General features: G+C 41.5%; 1 protein-coding gene across 1 annotated transcript in view; it reads left to right on the forward strand.

Annotated features, from left to right (window-relative positions):
* SLC1A3 (solute carrier family 1 member 3) overlaps window positions 1-3,559 on the forward strand; it is a 97,333-nt gene extending 93,774 nt beyond the window's left edge. The window contains exon 10 of the mRNA XM_073681709.1: window positions 1,096-3,559. Within this exon, the coding sequence (XP_073537810.1) occupies window positions 1,096-1,300 (205 nt within the window). The 3' untranslated portion in view covers window positions 1,301-3,559. The remainder of the gene's footprint in view (window positions 1-1,095) is intronic.
* The last annotated feature ends 18,153 nt before the right edge of the window (window positions 3,560-21,712 follow it).

The following is a 21,712-nucleotide window of genomic DNA, read 5'->3' on the forward strand; positions in this document are numbered from 1 at the left end:
GTTCAGTCTCGAAGAGAGGTTGTGGGAATCCAAGGAGAACATCCAAGCTCCACTTCTTCCCCAGAGATTCCTGGCAGGCTTAAAGAAGAGGGGGACCAAGAGGGGGGTTACTTTAATACCTGTGTCGGCGCCTCTGCAGAGACTCCAAGATACTCACTGCCCTGACTGCTTCCACCGCGGCTCCTGTGCATCAGGGTCAGCGTGCGCTTTACAGGTCCTCTGGCTACACGCATAGTGTGTGCACGCATGCACTTCCTGTATTTTAAAGAGACAGTGCGCGCATTCCTATTGTGTCCCCAGCCTATAGCAGGGAATCACTTAGTACTTAAGACGCCTCCACCTGTTGGGAGGTGCCTGAGCAACAATTGTAGTTAGTCAGTCTGCAAGCTGTCCCCTACCAGTCCAGTTTAATTTGTTTCAGTACCAGTTCTGCTTTCCTGTTCCCATTCTGTTTGTGCGGTACTTGAACCTGAAACTGCTTCGGCTGTACCTTAATACAAAATTGCTCCAGCAGTACATGAGTCCGAAACCACTCCGGCGGTATCTAACCTTGAAACCGCTCCGGCAGTAGAAGAGCCTGAATCCCTGGCTGCCAGTACTAGTTCCGGTATTCGTCCCATCTGAACGAGCTGTTACATCTATATCCTCTGTATCCGGTCTTGCGTTGGACTCCTATTCTGTTCTACTGTCCTGACCCATGGGATCAGCTGCCATGGAACCAGGATCTGTCCTGGAGTAGAACCTGGCGTCCACCTGGATCCATGACCCACAAGTGTGACATGAAGTATCACATGACTACAGACTACAGGAATTGTTTGTATTCTGTTACCATAGTGAAACATAGATGTGCTTATGAGCTGTAGACACATAACAGTTGAATATTATTAATGAAGGCTAAAAAAGACCACAATTCAGCCAAGTGGTAGTGGTCAAATGGAAGTGGAATAGGTGTTGGGATCAGTAGAAAATCACCCCAAGGCCAAAACAATTCTCACCCTGATATAGAGCTTCAATTCCTCCGCATAGACATAGATGTAAACCAAATCCTAAGTACTGAATGGGTTTGTCTTTCATGGTCTACATCTTTAATTACAGGGATCGGCTTCGTACCACCACAAACGTGCTTGGTGACTCCCTCGGTGCTGGAATAGTGGAGCATCTGTCCAGACATGAGCTGAAGAAGGGTGATGCCGAAATGGGCAACTCCGTGATTGAGGAAAATGAAATGAAGAAACCCTACCAGCTGATCTCCCAGGAAAATGAAACTGAAAAACCCTTAGACAGTGAAACTAAAATGTAGGCACCCTCCATCGTCTTCTGACCGGAAACACATTCATTCCATCTTGTCTTAACTTTCAAACATATCGTCTGGTGCCAGTGTGACGCCAAGTGTAACCAGACAACCACCAATCATCGGTGCCACAATACCCGTTTTTTATTTTTTAATAATATTTTGCCAACGTGGCTCTGACCAGTTTCTGCTAACCAGGTGATAAAATTACCATGGTTGTACAAGAGTTTTATTTTAATAACATGGGTTTTTTATATCTCTTTTTATGAACTGGGAAACAATGGTGTAGCTATAGGGGGTATAGCGGAAACAATCAGTTCCAAGTCCTGCCACTTATCAAGACACAAGTATTGTAAATGGCACATAATAGATGGATGGCCTGTTGCAGAATTTGTATTGGGGTCCCTCTACTGGGAACCTAGAGGGTGGGACTTCACAATAATTGGTAATAATTAAAAGATTACCTTTTAATAAGAGTTTGCTTATCATAGAGGCTGTTCATACAAGTTCTATGGGAGCAAATGAGTAAGGGGTCCTATGTAAGTTTTCATCAAAGGGTAGAGGGATGTTAAAAAGGGTTGTCCTTCACAGGCTCTGCACATTAGCAAAAAAGGGTTATAAAACTAGATATTCTTAATCATAAAGAACATATAGCCACGTGGGTGACCCTAAATAGGGGGCATGAGATGGTTAAGGTATTTTAGGGCCCCCTTAGTAAATTTTGATATTGGTCACTGCTCTCTAAAACCATTGTTTTCCCCAAGAATGGTTAAATTGATGTCTAGATTTGTGCCACCTAAATTAGAAACACCCCTTAAAGTTACCGAGTGCCTATTAAACAGGGCATCTAAGATATTACAATTCACCCAAGGATAATAAAAAATTATAGAACCAAATTCACAAGTGTTCTTTACTATTTAGGGTCCACATCAATCATCCAGAGGGTAGAGTGACCTTAAGGAGCATCATTTTCTCTGGAGGATCCATCATGTTCATAAATTGCATTGATTTCAGTAGGTGTTCTGTAATACTTCATTTCTCCTGTGGGGGAACTGCAAGAGAATTGTACACTTGCTGGGGGCTTTTGCATTTTAACACACTGTGATCAGTTTATCATTAACAGATTCTTCCAATTGAAAGGGATTTCCAATGTAGACAATGTAGAAATCTACGATAAAAAAGGGATATAGTATTTTTATTAAAATTATTGCCCCCATATCATATATACGCCCGCGGTTAATGGAACATTAAAGTAGATCATTATGATAAAATGGTTATTTTATGAAGGGTTTTGCTGGAATTTTTTGATAATTTTTTTTCGATTTACTTCGATTTACTTGAAGGCTTCAGACTTGTCTCCCTTTGTCTTACAGAGTATAATAATATTTGGCGGCAGCTATGCCTTCTGCTATTTTTTTTTTACAATATATTGATGCTGCTCTCAAGTCAAAAGTATCGTAGGGTGTATTCACCTGTAAAAAAAAAAATGAAATCCCATTTATCTCTATGGGACTCAAACTTTGCCACAGTTCGTTAAGATGCCAGAGAACATCTCAGCCCCCACTTGGAATGTCTCTTGGGCCACAATTGGAAATGTGAAAAATAAAAAGATTTCTTTTTTCTGTAATTGAATTTTAGTGGTGATTTTGCTGGTGTTAATTAATTAGGACCCATGAACACAATTGTAGTGTCCTATATGATGGCAGAGTCCTGTAAATCCATACTACAGGGGAGATTATCTCCACAGTGCTTATTGCATGAATCCTTGATGGAATTGCAGTTTGAGTCCATGTAGATAGTCTCAGTTGACCAGACTGTTGAAAGGGCCTCCACTACTTTGTAGGACTAGGAGGGATTCCGACTAACCTCCCTATTTTACATAATGCGATCTCATCCAGCCAAAAAGAAAAGAAAGGGTAGTCATACTTCAGGTGCTCATACACCTTAGCTAGTGATCAGTGCTCTTTCTAGATAGAGGAGTAAACTGCTGCCCGACACCTCTGGCGGTGGCTTATCTCCCATTGAAACAAAAGTATTAGGTGGTGACATTAAACATGCAGAATATGTTAGGGAAGAATCATAGGCAGCTGCAGGAGCAATTATCTGAATGTCAGAGATGGAGAAGGCAAAGATGGTTTATTACCATCTCTGCCTTCCCATTCAGGTACATGGTCAACCAGTCCTTCCAAAATCTAGTGAAATCTAGTGACTTGTCAGCTCACTAAACTGGATGTTCAACCACCAGAGTACGGGAAGGCTCACACGGATCAGTTCAGAGCAGAAACATCTACAGAAATCAGCAAGTAGGAAAGAGATCCAGCATGTATGAAATCCCAGATAAATATATATAAAAACTTAACATTTAATAGGTTATTTAAAAACTCCAGGATATCCACTCTGGCAAAAAAATAGATAAGTACAGATAACTAGACAGACCTATGCGTTTCGGCTGGATGCCTTACTCATGGTCTCAAGAATCAAGACCATGCTTAAGACTTCCAGCCGAAACGCGTAGGTCCGTCTAGTTATTTGTACTTATCTATTTTTTGCCAGAGTGGATACTCTGGAGGTTTTAAATAACCTATTAAATGTTAAGTTTTATATATATTTATCCGGGACTTCATACCCACAGGATTTCTTTCCTACTTGCTGATTCCAAAATCTAGCATTTGGAAGCCCTAAGAGTCATCTTCAAGGCTAAGTGGAGAGAGCAATGCCTCCTCTCCTACATATCAGTCAGATAGGGGCTTGGTCCCAAAGGTGAATCGGGGCCCACCAAAATTTCTATTGCCCAAGAGCTACCACTAACCTTAATTTGGCTCTGTTGGCTCCATAGAGAAAAACATACATGTCCTTCAAGTTCAATTTTGACTTACCAATTGAATATATGATTGAATGTGTTATTATAAAAGACCAGTGCCCTGTGTAAATGTAGTCTTAGGTCTACAAATTTAACGACTAAGGGTTTTTTTTATAAGCGTTTTTCTGTAGGGTTCATGCCCATGGCAATTGAGAGTACATAATATGCCATACAGCATGCCATCTTTTTTCTCTCTCTCTCACATAGAGGAAAAGCCTCTGTGGGTAACACATGGGCACAATATTGGTCAATCGCAGCCCATGGTACCTGTGCATGAGCTGTATTATGACCCTGTGCATGAGCCCTTAAATCCAATGCCCTTTGGGTTTTTAAGTAAGACATAATATGTTTGAGCATTTCTGTCCATCATGATAGAGTTGATTAACATAAGTTTCAATGTGATACGAATACTCACCAGACATTGAACCCAAATGTATCTCAGCCGCTGTTCTTTAAAGGTTATGTAATTTCTGTTCTGTATATATATTGTGTAAAAGAAAAAGCGATCATTTTTTTTAAGTGCAGAGTATGTACTATCTGAGAAATATCTATGTTCGCTAGAAAGTTTTAACTGGGTACCTTTTTAAAAAAGATCTACAGGCATTACACAAGTCAGAGATATACAGTACAATATAAATGCTATATTTTGCTAATATGAATAGAGAAATACAGATCTTATGAAATGTAAGTAGAGATATTTTTTATAATAGATGAAAAAAAAATTCTATGTACAAAACTTAACTTTAGAGAGTAACTGTGAGTGTTGTTTTTTGAATTTTGTGAACATTTTGATAAAATTCTAATGTTGAAAACTGTCGTTTATTTGTTAATTGTTTTAAATCATTTGTCTTTTTGTCATGTAACTAACTGTTTTCATGAATCAGGTACGATAGAAGTTTCTTTCCACATGTCCCTTACTGGTTCTGTTTTCATGTACCCAGTGTGGATTGAAGAATTGTACTTTGTAGGTGTATTTTCAATAAAAAATAGATTATAAAAGAAACCATTTTACTTTTTCTCACATTGTTTTTGGATGCTTTTATTTTACAAATCAAGCCAAAGCTAAAAAAATCAAATTTTAGAATTGATAGGGAATCAAAATTGAATTTGAAAAAGTATATGAAATAAACAAAAAACTGTAACCTACAAGATAGGGATTCTGACATGTAAGAGAGAGAATAAGAAGTGAAAAAAACTACGTATCAGAAAATAATTATAAAAAATATACATTAGGTTGTGTGGTGGAGTAGGATGAGAAAGTAAACTGTTAAAATGTGGTAACAAAGTTTGGGTAAAAGCAAAGACAGAAATCTTAACATTTACACATTAGAAATTAAAAATATTTGAAAAAGGAGCAAAAAAATATATTTTAAAAATGTATGTCCATAGCCAAGTTATCATCTAATAATGTTGTTAAACTTAAATGCAACTCAAAGTATGATGTGAGATCAAACCTCATCTCAGACCTCTAAATTAATTTAGACCTCACACCAGGCCCCTAGATAAATTCAGACCAGACCCTTAAATTAATCAGAACCCAGACCAATCCTCTAAATTATTTCAGACTTCAGATCAGACTCCTAAATTAATTTAGACCCCAGACCCAACCCCAAATTAATCAGACCTCGGATTAGAATGAATGACCTTAATGAATTTCAACATCAGACCAGACCTGTTTACTTATTTCCAGTCCTCATTTTTGTGCTGTTCCAATATACACAAAGCGTGTAACAGCAATAATTTTCTGGGAAAAATACTTCATTATTTGGAAAAATTTCAAGGGTGCTAACACTTTCAGCCATGAATGTATATATAGAAAATGTTGTACTGCTCCGTAAAGATCTTTTATGACCTTATAGGGGCACCATGTGTGAAAAATATAAAATAAAAAAGTAAAGAAAAAGTAGGAAAACATTTTTTTAAAAAGCATCTGTCAGTCCAAATTGTTGTTTGTAGCCCCTCCACCCTTTAAAAAAAATATGTGTCCAATATCAAAAAATATTTGTTATGGAAAAGAGAATATGATTCAATTGTGTTTTAGTGGTCCTTCGTGGTCATAAAAAACTTTAAAAAAAAATGTGAAAAACAGACACCTTTTTTTCTTTATATTTTCCTTGGATTACAAAAAAATGAATTAAACACTTAAACATAAATTAGTCTCCATGAATCATGAATAAATGAGGCCAGTGTTATTTGAAAAATCTGAGCAAGAACATTTTTTAAAGCTCTTAAAACCACGTGTATGAAATAAGCCCCAAAATATGCCTGGTCATGAAAGGGGAAAATGGCCCAGTCTTAAACAGGTTAATAATATTGGTTTTCTTATAAGGGTCAAAGGAAACTTTTATACCCTAGGCTCCAAAAACTGAGAGCACAGATCCCAGCAACCACAATAGTTACAGTATGTCCCTATCCTCGATGTGAATACATATAAAAAGGAGAGTGTTTTTGAGGACAGTTTAGTTTTCCCTTTTAATGTACCGTAAATGTAAAAGGATTAATAGAACAGATATGATGTAAACAGGGAAGCATATATGTCATCCATGAAAATTGAAGAAAATAAGCCAAATATGAAAGTCAGTGATTTGTATTGTCACATTTTCAAAAATTAAAAGGGGCAGATTCATCAAGAATGGCGTTTTATATGCCAGGGTTGATGAAGAGTGGACTGGTGTAAGATGCACCAAATTTATTAAGAAGCGTATAATGACCACTATATTGCAATACTTACATTTTATTATATTAATCTATGCCTTGTTCTACTGGTGTCAAATTCTATCCCATTAGTGACCTGAAACCAGGATTCTAGCTATTATGATAGTGTAGCAACTCACTCAGGAAAATAGATAATACACTAAAAACTGCAACTGACCCTGCCGGTTCCTATACAGACTGGAGATCCTAACCCCGCGGTCCCTAGTGGTTTCTGTGTGAGCTGAGATAGCCCTAACCATAGACTAGACGATGGCAACTCAGATCTATGCTGCCTGAAAGGCCATCAAGCGCTTCACGTTCCTTCTAAAGAACCGGAGGGCGAGCAGAGGGTGAATTACCTACAGAAAGTAAAGTGTGCTGAAATAGAAAGATCCCAGAGTGAGTAAAGCAAACCATGAAATGCAAAATAAAAGAATGTATGTACTGTTAGAGAATATGCCACCTATTTCCCAATAATAAACCAAAGATAGGTGCAGGGTAAAGAACATAAACAACAAAGAGATAAACCCTAGCTGGTCTTTCACTGACTGGCTTAAACTACAGCAGTATGGCTGGACATCCAAATGAGACTATCACCAGCAGGAAATACCAGCAGGGGAAAGAATATAAAGACGCACCCAAAAGATGATAGGGCAGACAAATGAGTAAATGAAAGCACCGGTTACCCTAAAAAGACTGAAGCAAAGATAACAGAAACTAAAGACCCACAGGAAAGGTGTATCTGCTGTGGCTCAGCGAAAAGAGAAGCCGACCAAAAAGCACAGGCTCAAGGGATTGAAACCAGACGCATGACAGTACCTATTGATGGTACAGTTTCACCAGGGCTCTGATGCCTGAGCGGCCACTCAAGTCCTGTCTACCACATAAGACAACGCCAGCTGTGATGCTGAGTTACTTCTCATGGACAAGCTGTGAGTCGGGATAATCGAGGGGTCCGAGGTCAATAGCCAGGAGGGTACGTCATAAACAGAAGGAAAAGACAAAGTCGTAGTCAGGTAATGGTCTGAGGTTCAAATATCAGGAGGATAGTGGATCAGAGCAAAGGGGTTAAACAGACGGATGGTCAGAACGAGGTCCAAGGTCAATCAGCTAGATCAATAAGCAAAATACAAGGCACAGAGTAAACCAACCACACTTAGCTGAAGCTATGGCTGACAGCTATCTGGGATTGACAGCTCAGTTAAATAGCTGAGCAATAATGGGAACTCAGAGCACCTGACAAGAGCACGGCACCTTCCGCTCTCAGATTGGATGGCCAAGCTGTCAATCAAAACACAGACAGCTCAGCATACCCCTTCACCAGACTGGACAACTGAGCTGTCAATCACTCCACAGACAGCTCAGTACTGAGGGGTGGAATCATTACACCAGCATTGTAAATGTCACATAGTTGGTGGGGAACTCCTGTATCAGATGTTGCATTGAGACCCAGAAGCTTCATTTACCTTCATACAGATGAGGTTTTTTTTTTACATTTTATGGTAGTCTGGATTACTATTCCACTCGCCCACCAGGGCCACACTTCCCACAAGTCAGCAAATAACAGACATATTTGGTGTCCTTGTAATCGTAACTATTCGCGCAACACAGCGATCAGATTCTTTATGGTGATCGGTAAATGAAGTAAAAAAATGATTGATTTTTTTTCTCTTCATTAAGCGCATAAAAAATATAATAAAAATGTAACACTGAGGATGTGCTCCCTTGTAGCTTAAATGCTGCATTTTTACTACTGCTTTTTTCCTGCACATTTTCTCCAGGTGTGCACACCACACGACACAAAAACAATCTTCTCTGATTATTGCGTGTTTTCTGTGTTTCTTTTATGCCTTTTCCCCCTTATTTATTGTTTTTTTTGGTGCAGATGTGCGTCCGCGTTTTTAATGCTTTTCTAATAATAAAGAAAAGCTTTGATTCTGCGCTTTAAAATGCAGCTGTATTTTTTTCCTTGCGTTTTTTTCAGTCTCAACATAGAAGCCTATAGAAGACAAAAAGCACCAAAACCACACATTTCAACAGCGTCTTTAGACCATGAAAACACATCCACTTTGCTAGGACATTTAGACCGTGTTCACATGTAGTGTAAATGCTGTATATTTTCAGCAAGCAAAGTGGATGTGATTTCATGAGAACGACGCCCCCTGTGGTCTAAAGACGCTGCTGAACTTTCAGCTTTTTTTTCTCTCTTGTCTTCTATGTGGAGCCTTAAAAAAAACACATGTAAAAAAAACTGCAGATAATTTATTAAGAGCGGAATCAAAACTTTTCTGTTCTATAAAAACACATTAAAAACGCGGCTTCACATCTGCACCAAAAATGCTTCAAATAAGGGGGAAAATGCTTGAAAAAATGCAGCAATAATCAGAGAAGATTGTTATTGTGTAGTTTGCTGCGGACATCTGCAGAAAATAGGATTTCTGCACCGTGTGAACACGGCCTTACAGACGCCACAAAGCCGGATGTCATATAGTGACGATACAAAAAGATGAGAAAGTTCTGGCGGCTCCGACTGTGAATGAAGGAACAAAAAATAATCCATAACTAGAGATGAGCAGGACGCACAGATGACATCGCCCTGCCCGGGTGATCAAAAGCCGCACCAGGGAAACCGGAAGCCAGGTAAAAGATTTGGGCCTCCTGTCCAGCCGCCCGGTGGCTCTGACCTGGACAGTGGACCGGAGTACCGTGAATCAATCGCTCATCTCTAGTCCTAACCATCCCGGATACAGCGGACAGTCCTGGATTTGGGTCCATGCCCTGCATTCTTGGGCATCTGCTGAATTTCTCTCACTGCCACTGTCCCTCTGACAACTCCTCCTGCCAGGGGAGAAAGAAATGGTAAATGGACGTGGAGTGGGTTGTGGTCAGGAGCGTGGTCAAAATTTGCCGTGGTGCACATAACACGGTGCATGGTTTTTCTCTCTTTCTCTTCTGTAAAAGTTTGAGGTATGTGTATATTATGATGCCTACCGCAGCCCCTTTACACAGTTTGATGCCTACAGTGGCCCCACATATGTGATGTCTCCTCACAAGGATCCCACTTGCCTGTGTGTCCTGCTTCTCTCCTACGAAGCTGTTCACTGCTGCCATTCACGTGACCAGAAGGTCCTCAGACCCTACACAAACTGAACGGTGGAGCAAGAATCCGTGGCCTCTCTGCTGCACCAATGTATTCAACTGGGTCTGAGTCCTGAGGACAAACAGCATTGTGAAAAGGTTTTAGGCAGGTGTGGAAAAAATGCTGCAAAGCAAGAAGCTTTCATAAATAGAAGCGTTAATAGATTATTATTAGCAATGCATACAATGCAAAGTGACTGAACTAAAGAGAAATGTAAAGTCCATCAGTATCTGGTGACCGCCCGTCACCTCCATCATCAGTATCTGGTGACCACCCGTCACCTCCATCATCAGTATCTGGTGACCACCCGTCACCTCCATCATCAGTATCTAGTGAGCGCCCGTCACCTCCAACATCAGTATCTGGTGACCACCCGTCACCTCCATCATCAGTATCTGGTGACCGCCCGTCACCTCCATCATCAGTATCTGGTGACCGCCCATCATCAGTATCTAGTGACCGCCCATCACCTCCATCATCAGTATCTGGTGAGCACCCGTCACCTCCATCATCAGTATCTGGTGAGCACCCGTCGCCTCCATCATCAGTATATGGTGACCGCCCATCACCTCCATCATCAGCACATGGTGACCGCTTGTCACCTCCATCATCAGTATCTGGTGACCGCCCATTGCCTCCATCATCAGTATCTGGTGATCGCCCGTTGCCTCCATCATCAGTATCTGGTGTCCGCCCGTCACCTCCATCATCAGTATCTGGTGACCGCTCGTCACCTCCATCATCAGTATCTGGTGAGCACCCATCGCCTCCATCATCAGAATATGGTGACCGCCCATCACCTCCATCATCAGCACATGGTGACCGCCCGTCACCTCCATCATCAGTATCCGGTGACCGCCTATCGTCTCCATCATCAGTATCTGGTGACTGCCCGTCACCTCCATCATCAGTATCTGGTGACTGTCCAACACCTTCATAAGGAGCTTTCCGAGTATCTTCGGTGTGCTCGTATATTAAGTTTGAGTCCCTGTGTCTGCATGATTTATGGCTGTTAGTCAGCCTCAACACATGCAGAGATTGCCTGTTTGTTAGGGAATCCTCACATGTGTTGAGGCTGACTAACAGTCATAAATCATGCAGACGCAGAGACTCAAACTTAAGCACACTGAAGATACTCGTAAAGCAATCGAGCGTGCTCGGTGAAAGGGTTAAACGAGTACACTCGCTCATCACAAATGACTATCCATCACCTCCATCACTTGTCATCACTTGTACAAAGGTTATGAAGGATCTCAGCGGAAGGTTGTTCCAAACATCTTGGAGAACTGACCCCAGATCTTCTGTGTATGAGGCTTGTGCGGATCCTTCTGTCTCTTCATGTGATCCCAGACAGGCTGGATGAGATCAGGGCTGTATGGGGCCGGATCATCATCCCCAGGACTCCTCATTATTAATGACATTGGATGGATGTTTTGGGTCATTGTCCGGCTGCAGCATTGAGGACACCATTAATCCAAATCCCCAACTCCATTTGCTGAATCGCAGCCACAAACTTGCGGGACCCTCCACCGTGCTTCACTGCTCCTGTGGACCCTCATTATTGTGCTGCTCTACGGCCTTTCAGTGAACAATCTGCTGCTGTTGCACCCAAATATTTCACATTTTGACTCCTTAGTCCAGAGACGTGATGCCATTTTTCTGAACCATAGTTCGTATGTTTTCCTGCATATTTAGGTCACTTGGCCTTATTTGCATTTAGAAGGTTTGGTTTTTGGCCACAATTCTTCCATGACAATGACTTCTGGCCAGACTCTCCGAATAGTGGATGGGTGTAACTGATTCCCACTGATTGCAGCCAGTTATGAGCTGATGGCACTGCTGGATATCTTCCAATCTCAAAGGTCGGTCTTTCATCAGCTGCACTAAGTTTCCTTGACCAATCACCGTCTATGGTCCTCAACGTCGCCCATTCCTTCATTCTTCAAAAGATCTTGAACAAGACATCTTGAAACCCCAGTCTGCTGTGAAAATCTTTGCCTGGGAGAGATCTTGCTGATGCAGTATACAGTGCAAAAGTATTCACACCCCTCCCCCTTTGCATTTTTTGTGTTTTGCTACCTCACAACCAGAAATTTCACTTCTTTTTTTTTTTTTTGAGCTTTTGCATGACTTCATGTAAAGAACATGCCAACAACTGTGAACATTTGGTTTCCTTTTTATCGTGAAGCAAACAACAAATAGGACAAAATAACTGAAAACTTCAGTGCGCAAAACTATTCACCCCCTAAAGACAGTACTTTGTGGAGCCTCCTTTTGCGCCAATTACAGCTGCAAGTCGCTTTGGATAGGTCTCTATGAGCTTTCCACATTTTGCCACTGGGATTTTTTTCCATTCCTCAAGGCAAAACTGCTCCAGATCATTCAAGTTCGATGGTTTCCTCTGGTGAACAGCAATCTTCTTCAAGTCTGACCACAGATTCTCCATTAGATTAAGGTCTGGGCTTTGACTCGGCCACTCCAGAACATTTACACATTTCCCCTTACACCACTCGAGTGTTGCTTTAGCAGTATGCTTTGGGTCATTGTCTTGTTGAAAGGTGAACCTTCGTCCCAGTGTCAAATCACTGACAGACTGAAACAGGTTTTGCTCAAAAATATTCCTGTATTTCGCACCATCCATCTTCCTCTCAACTTGGACTATTTTCTTTGTCCCTACTGCGGAAAAAAAACTCCCCACAGCATGATACTGCCACCACCATGTTTCACTGTGGGGATGGTGTTCTTGGAGTGATGAGCTGTGTTGGCTTAGCTCCAGACAGCGTTTACCTTGGTGGCCAAAAAGTTCAATTTTGGCCTCACCTGACCACAGCACCTTCCTCCATACATTTGGGGAGTCTCCCACATGCCTTTTGGCAAACTCAAAACAAGCCTTACAATTTTTGTGTGTAAGTAAAGGCTTTTATTCTGCCCACTCTTCCATAAAGGTCACCTCTATGGAGTGTACGGCTTATTGTGGTCATATGGTCAGATATTCCAGTCTCTGGGAACTCTGCAGCTCCTTCAGGGTTACCTTTGGTCTCTGTGCTGTCTCTCTGATTAATGCCCTGCTTGCCCGGACTGAGAGTTTTGGTGGAAGCCCTCTCTTGGCAGGTTTGTTGTTGTACCGGGTTCTTTCCATTTGATGATAATGGATTTGATGGTGCTCCGGGGGATCATCAGAGATTGGGATATTTGTTATAACCCAACCCTTACTTGTTCTTCGCAACATCTTTGTCCCTGACTTGTTTGGAGACCTCCTTGGTCTTCATGGTGTTGTTTGGAGATCTCCATGGTCTTCATGGTGTTGTTTGGAGATCTCCATGGTCTTCATGGTGTTGTTTGGTCAGTGCTGCCTCTTGTTAATGGTGTTGTTGCCTCTGTGGCCTTTCAGAAAAAGTAAAGTGTATATACCGACAGCCATGTGACACTTAGATTGCACACAGGGGGATGTCCTGTCACTAAGCATGGGACTTATGAAGGTAATTGGTTGGACCAGAAATTTTTGGGGCCTTCATCGCAAAAAAGGGGTGATTACATATGTACATGCCAATTTTTAGTTATTTGATCCCATACATCTAATTTATGCCTATATTTTTCTCAATCCACCAACTTAGACTATTTAGTGTTAATGTATCACACTCAAATTGGATTACAAAAATATTTAAACACAGATTGTAATGTAACAAAATATGTAAAAAGTCAAGGCGGTGAATACTTTCGGAAGCCACTGTAAGTGTCTTGTGCTGTGCTCAGTTTTACCATGGTGTATGACCTGTGACAGGAAACTGTCTTCTATAACCTCACCTTTGCAGCTGAGTTTAGCTGTTCCTCACCCAGTTTTAACCCTCCAACACAGCTGTTGTTGCTTCAGTTCATGACTGTGTTTCAACCTATGAAAATGATGATCATTATCACCAGTCTGATATAAATGGTATACACTGGACTATAATCCTACAAAATTCCTGACTTTGTACAAGTACCGAGAAGAACTAATAAAGGGAAAGGGATGGTCACCAATTGTTGTGATTTAGATTTTTCTTTTGTTCATTCACTTTGCTTTTTGCTAATTGATACAAATAAACTATTAACACTTCTAGTTTTAAAAGTATTCTTACTCCGGAGCATTTTTTTCCACTCCAGTGTAAAACTTTTGCACAGTACTGTAGACGCAGTTGAAGTTAGGACATATCCTCCGACCTCCTAGGACAGAAGGACAGCCTCCCAAATTTAGGACTGTCCTAATGGATCTGGGACGGTTGGGAAGTATGCAAATGCAATGACATCATCACTGCACCCAGTCTGATGCTACTCTATCTATAAGAACCATATATGCAGTTTTATGGGGTCTGTATTAAGATTTGGAGGTGCAGAAAAAAAAATAAAAAAATTCAAGATTCTGGAAAAGTCTTTTGAGAAAAAGAAGAAATGCGATAAGTAGAAATTTAAGTGGAATATATATCACTTCCAGCCATAGCCTAATGCTGAGTGTCACATGAATGGGTGTCCCCGATACATTGTGATATAATGGCCACCTGCTGAGACCATTACATGGACTTTGTCCTCGCTTCCAGCTTCTTCATAAAAGCTTCTTTTTTTCCCACAATGGGATGACCTCATACATTCCTGCATTGTCCAGTGTAACCGTGTCTCCCTCTAGTGTTCATTGGTTGACATTACATCCTTCTCCAACCTGGTCATAGTCATAGTCATAGTCATAGTTTATAAGGCCGAAAAAAGACAAGCGTCCATCCAGTTCAGCCTATTTCTTGTGCACTGCAGCTATTCCGCAGCGTTGATCCAGGGGAAGGCAACAAAAAACCATGCGGTATAGGCCAATTGACATCATTGAGGAAAAAATTCACTTCCCGACACCAATCTGGATTAATTAACTATCACTAAGCATAAGATGTAATTTTATTGTTCTCAAGAAAGGCGTCCAGGCCTCTCTTGAACTCATTAAGTGAGTTGGACATCACCACTTCCTCTCCCAGAGAGTTCCAGAGTCTCACGGCTCTGACCGTAAAGAATCCCCTTCTATGCTGGTGCAGGAACCTCCTTTCCTCCAGACGCATAGTGTGCCCCCTCGTCTTTGTCACCATCCTTGGTATAAACAGGTCATGGGAGAGATCTCTGTACTGCCCCCTGATGTATTTATACATGTTTATGAGGTCTCCCCTAAGCCTTCTCTTTTCCAACGTAAATAGGCCTAATTTTGACAACCTCTCTGGGTATTCTAGTCCCTCCATTCCCTTTATTACCTTAGTCGCCCTCCTTTGTACCCTCTCTAGCTCCAATATGTCTTTCCTGAGCACCGGAGCCCAGAACTGTGCACAATATTCTAAGTGCGGCCTTACCAGCGCTTTATACAGAGGAAGAACAATGTTCTCATCATATGCCCCTATTCCTCTTCTGATGCATGCCATGACTCTATTTGCCTTCGCAGCTGCTGCCTGACACTGGGCACTCCAATTTAATTTGCTATTAACCAAGACGCCCAGGTCCTTCTCCATGTCAGATTTCCCCAACGTTTTCCCATTTAATATGTATGGGTGACTGCTGTTTTTCTTTCCCATGTGCATGACCTTACATTTATCGGCATTGAACCCCATTTGCCATTTTTTGGCCCAACTCCCCAATTTATCTAAATCCTCCTGTAGCTGTGCCCTATCCTCATCTGTGTTAACTACTTTACAAAGTTTAGTATCATCTGCAAATATTGCTATTTTACTATGCAACCCTTCCACTAAATCATTAATAAATATATTAAATAATATAGGGCCCAAGACAGACCCTTGAGGCACCCCGCTAGTAACCCTGACACACCCTGAGCTTACTCCATTGATAACCACCCTCTGCTTTCTATCACTCAGCCAGCTATTTACCCACTTGCACACATTATCCCCCAGACCAAGCATTCTCATTTTATATACCAACCTTTTGTGTGGCACGGTATCAAACGCTTTGGAGAAGTCAAGGTATACAACATCCACTGACTCTCCCCGGTCCAGCTGTGAGCTCACCTCCTCGTAGAAGGCCATCAGGTTTGTTTGGCAGGAGCGATCTCTCATGAATCCATGTTGATATGGAGTTAGACAGTTATTATCATTAAGATATTCTACAATAGCATCTCTAAGAAATCCTTCAAACAATTTACCCACAACAGACGTTAAGCTGACTGGTCTATAGTTCCCAGGGTCACTTTTAGACCCCTTTTTGAATATTGGTACCACATTTGCTTGGCGCCAGTCTAGTGGGGCAGTCCCTGTCCATAAAGAGTGCTTGAATATAAGATACAGCGGTCTGTCTATCACATTACTTAATTCTTTTAGTACCCGGGGGTGTATGTCATCTGGGCCTGGTGACTTGTCTATTTTGATATTATTTAGGCGTTTCTGAACTTCCTCCTGGGTTAGGTGGGTGATATTTAGCGGAGGGTTTACTTTATCACTTTGCATTTCCTCCAATAAATTGTTTTCTTTTGTGAAAACAGTGGAGAAGAAGCTATTGAGTAGGTTTGCTTTACCCTCATCGCCCTCTATGATTTTACCCAGGTTATTTTTCAATGGGCCAACTCCATCAGTTTTAATCCTTTTACTGTTTATATTGTTAAAGAACAGTTTGGGATTCGTTTTACTTTCCTTGGCAATTAGTCTCTCTGTCTCCTCTTTTGCTATTCTTATTTGTTTCTTACAGATTTTGTTTTTTTCCCTATAAGATATTAGCGCTTCCTCGCTGCCTTCATGTTTAAGTTTACCGAAAGCCCTTTTTTTGTTTTTCATTGCCCTCTTGACTTCCTTATTTAGCCACATTGGCTTCCTCCTATTCCTAGCCCTTTTATTCCCATAAGGTATGTACCTTCTACAGTGACTATGTAGGACTGTTTTGAAAATTTCCCATTTTCTATCCGTGCTCCTATTACTGAAGATACTATCCCAGTCTATAAGGTGAAGGGCATCTCTTAGCTGATCAAACTTTGCCCTCCTGAAGTTCAGTGTTTTTGTGACTCCCTTGCTGGGCACCTACTGAAGCACATGTGGAATTGTATAATGTTGTGGTCACTATTTCCCAGGTGCCCCCCGACCTGTACCTCACTTATTCTGTCTGGCCTGTTAGTTAATATTAAGTCTAAAAGGGCCGTCCCTCTAGTTGGTTCCTGCACAAGTTGTGACAAATAATTGTCTTTGATAATTGATAGAAACCTGTTTCCTTTCTGAGATCTACAGCTTTCGGTTTCCCAGTCTATATCGGGGTAGTTGAAGTCCCCCATAATAATCACCTCGTTATTTTTTGCTACTTCGTCTATTTGTCTCATTAATAGACTTTCCGTGGCTTCTGCTATATTTGGTGGTTTATAACAGACTCCTATGATAATTTTATTATTGTTTTTTGCCCCATGTATCTCCACCCGTAAGGACTCGACCTCCTCATTTCCCTCCCATATGTCCTCCCGTATTGTAGGCTTTAGACACGTCTTTACATATAGACCGACTCCACCCCCTTTCCGATTTCTTCGATCCCTTCTAAACAGACAGTAACCCTGTAAGTTAACTGCCCAGTCATAGCTTTCATCCAACCATGTCTCGGTTATTCCCACTATGTCATAGTTACCTGTAGATATTTCTGCTTCCAGTTCATCCATCTTGTTTGTCAGGCTTCTGGCATTTGCTAGCACGCAGTTTACACGATTTTGTTTTGTTCCAATCTTCTCCCTGTGGATTGTATTAGAAATTTTCTTACCTCCCTTCCAAGTATCTTGTCTTGGACCTTCTTTGTCGCACTTCATATCTTTCATTAGTATGTCCTCTGGTTGCATGTTCGTGTCCGGCGTTTTTCTTCCCATCCCCTCTTCTTCTAGTTTAACACCCTCCTGATGAGTGTTGCAAGTCTCCTGGCGAATGTGTGTTTCCCGGGTTTGTTGAGGTGTAGTCCGTCTCTGGCAAGGAGTCCGTCATAGAGGTAATTCACACCGTGGTCCAGGAATCCAAATCCTTGTTGTCTGCACCATCGTCTCAGCCAGCTGTTCACATCAAGGATCCTGTTCCATCTCCTGACGCCATGCCCGTCTACTGGAAGGATAGAAGAAAAAACCTGTACTCATACCTGTACTCATACACTACACAGTAGGCATGTATCTATATCTGGCTGATCCTTACTTGTATGAATATTTATCCCTATGTATTATCCGATCCAAGATAATTATTAGGGGATTCATTACAATAATTGAAGAACTATTCACCTCCCCCCCATCCCTCTTACGACTCCGATGTATCACACAGAGTGGAGAATATGTACAAAAATCTTCTATTACTGGTGTAATTCTTCATTTTACCCATGGAGGCGCTTAAGGTACCATTAATTCTATTGTCAGGGCCGATTCTAGCTTATTTGGTGCCAGAAGCGAAAATTGAAAAGGCGCAACAATTTTGCCATTGTTTTGGAGGGTTTCGCTTTTACTGTATTACTGTTTTACTGTATCCTGCGACATCCCCACGATAATCATGGGAGACTTTAACATCCCAATTGGCGATCCTCTTTCCCCATCTGCCACGCATCTTTTATCATTAACCTCCTCCTTCGGCCTTTCACAGCTTGCTAATTCTCCTACACATGAGGACGGGAACACATTGGACCTGATCTTCTCCCGGCTTTGCTCAGTACATGACTTTACTAACTCTCCCCTTCCACTCTCTGACCATAATCTTCTTTCATTCTCTGTCAAGAACTGTGACTCTACTCAAGACACTCCCACCGTCCACACTTATAGAAATTTACGCGCCATTAACACCCAGAAATTTATAAAAAGGTTGCAATCATCATTGGCCCCAATCTCCTCCCTCTCATGTCCCGAATCTGCATTGAAGCATTATAACAAAATAATGTTATGCGCCCTGGATGAAGCCGCACCTCCTACACAAAGAACAATTCGGCATAGACGGCGACAACCCTGGCACACGCCTCAAACACGTCTTCTCCAGAGGTACTCCAGGTGCGCTGAACGGCTGTGGAGAAAATCAAATCTGCCCGAAGATTTCCTCCACTATAAATTTATGCTGAAAACATATAACTCTGCCCTTCACCTCTCCAAACAAACCTACTTTAACAACCTCATCATCTCACTTTCCAATAATCCTAAACGACTCTTTGACACGTTTCATTCTCTCCTCAATCAAACAGCACAGGCCCCGACCACCGACCTCAGCGCTGACGATCTGGCTAACTATTTCAAAGAAAAAATTGACCATATCCGACAGGAAATTTTCTCCCAATCCCCAAATGTTATGCATGCTCCCCCCCGCCACATTGTATCTTGCTCATTTTCTGACTTCGAACCAGTCACGGAAGATGAAGTGATCAGGCTCCTTGCATCTTCTCGCCCTACCACCTGCACCAGCGACCCTATTCCCTCACATCTCCTTCAGTCCCTTGCTCCAGCTGTCACCTCTCACCTAACTAAAATTTTCAACCTTTCCCTCTCATCTGGTATCTTTCCCTCTTCTTTTAAACACGCCAGCATACAACCATTACTTAAAAAACCATCCCTCGACCAGAACTGCACGGCCAACTACAGACCTGTTTCCAATCTTCCCTTTATCTCTAAACTCCTGGAACGCCTGGTCCACTCCCGTCTAATCCGCTATCTCTCAGACAACTCTCTTCTTGACCCTTTACAATCTGGTTTCCGCTCTTTACATTCTACTGAAACTGCCCTCACTAAAGTCTCTAATGATCTACTAACAGCTAAATCTAATGGTCACTACTCCCTGCTGATTCTCCTGGATCTCTCTGCAGCATTTGACACTGTGGATCACCAGCTCCTCCTCACTATGCTCCGCACTATTGGCCTCAAGGACACGGTTCTCTCCTGGTTCTCCTCTTATCTCTCTGACCGCTCCTTCTCTGTGTCTTTTGCCGGCTCCTTCTCCTCCCTACTTCCTCTTACTGTCGGGGTTCCTCAAGGATCAGTCCTAGGCCCCCTTCTTTTCTCCTTATACACCGCTCCTATTGGACAAACAATCAGTAGATTCGGTTTTCAGTACCATCTCTATGCTGATGACACCCAATTATACACCTCTGCTCCGGACATCACCCCTGCATTACTACAAAAGACCAGTGATTGTCTTTCTGCTGTGTCTAACATTATGTCCTCCCTCTACCTAAAACTGAATCTGTCAAAAACTGAACTACTCGTCTTTCCTCCCTCCATTAATCTACCTGTGCCCGATATTGCCATCTCCGTTTGTGGCTCAACCATTACTCCCCAGCTACAAGCCCGCTGTCTTGGGGTCATTTTTGATTCAGATCTTTCTTTCACTCCTCACATCAAATCACTCACTCGTTCATGTCATCTACACCTCAAAAACATCTCAAGAATCAGGACTTTTCTCACCTTTGACTCGGCAAAAACTCTTACTGTCGCTCTTATTCATTCTCGTCTTGACTATTGCAACGCTCTACTAATCGGTCTCCCTCTTACTAAACTCTCCCCTCTCCAATCCGTCCTGAACGCAGCAGCCAGGATCATATTCCTCGCCAACCGCTACTCAGATGCCTCTTCCCTGTGCCAGTCATTGCATTGGTTGCCCATCCAATATAGAGTTCGTTTTAAACTTATCACGCTTACCCACAAAGCGCTCCATGCTTCAGTACCCCCCTACATCTCCTCCCTTGTCTCAGTCTACCACCCTACACGTGCCCTCCGTTCTGCAAATGACTTGAAACTAAAATCCTCCATAATCCGAACTTCCCACTCCCGTCTCCAAGATTTCTCGCGTGCTGCGCCAATTCTCTGGAATGCACTACCCAGGACAGTTCGATTAATTCCCAATACCCACAGTTTCAAGCGAACCCTAAAAACACATTTCTTTAGACTGGCGTATCACCTAAACACACTCTGTCCATCCCAGCTTTCCCCCATATTAAAATCTTCTTCAACTTCGGGTTCAAACCAACCATGCACATAAAAGCCTCTGTCAGGACTGCACACATACTGGCTGGCGACCAGTCCATGTATTATTATTTATCCTATTCAGTATATCAAGGCTGCATTATACAATATATGTACTTTTTACCTTTTGTGTCTCCCCCACTTCCTCATAGACTGTAAGCTTGCGAGCAGGGCCCTCACTCCGTTCGATATGAGATATGCTTATTCTGTATTGTCTGTATAAGTCCCCCCTAAAATTTGTAAAGTGCTGCGGAATATGTTGGCGCTATAAAAATAAACTATTATTATTATTATTATTATTATTAATTCAATACTATTTATTCCCCTTAGGAAAATGATCAATAACTGTTTATCTTAGAAAATTATTTTTCTGAGCAGTAATAGAGCTGCATTATTTCTCTCTGCATGGGATATTTGGCAAAAATTGCATTTCTTTAACCTTGCTGTTCTGTTCGGGTCTACTATACACTTATAATGTTCTGGTCATTTTTGACCAGACCTATTAAAGTCTTGATTTTTAGCTAATTTAAGTGTTTTATTTGAATACTTGTTGCATTATTAGACTGTACGTGAACATGTTTGTTCATAAACAAATGAAAACTTAAATCAAAAACTTAATTTTTATTTTTTTTTGTATCAAAAAATGTTACATGCCTTATTGCAATATTCATGCATATTGCACATTTGCACATAAAAAAAAATCTTCATAGAACTGTAAACTATAACTAATAACATCAAACTGTAGGTAAATATATTTTTTTCAAAAATAAAAAATAAAAATAA

Source organism: Phyllobates terribilis, unplaced genomic scaffold, assembly GCF_046119375.1.
Source record: "Phyllobates terribilis strain yellow unplaced genomic scaffold, ASM4611937v1 Scaffold_1__5_contigs__length_1240528914, whole genome shotgun sequence".
Taxonomy (NCBI): domain Eukaryota; kingdom Metazoa; phylum Chordata; class Amphibia; order Anura; family Dendrobatidae; genus Phyllobates; species Phyllobates terribilis.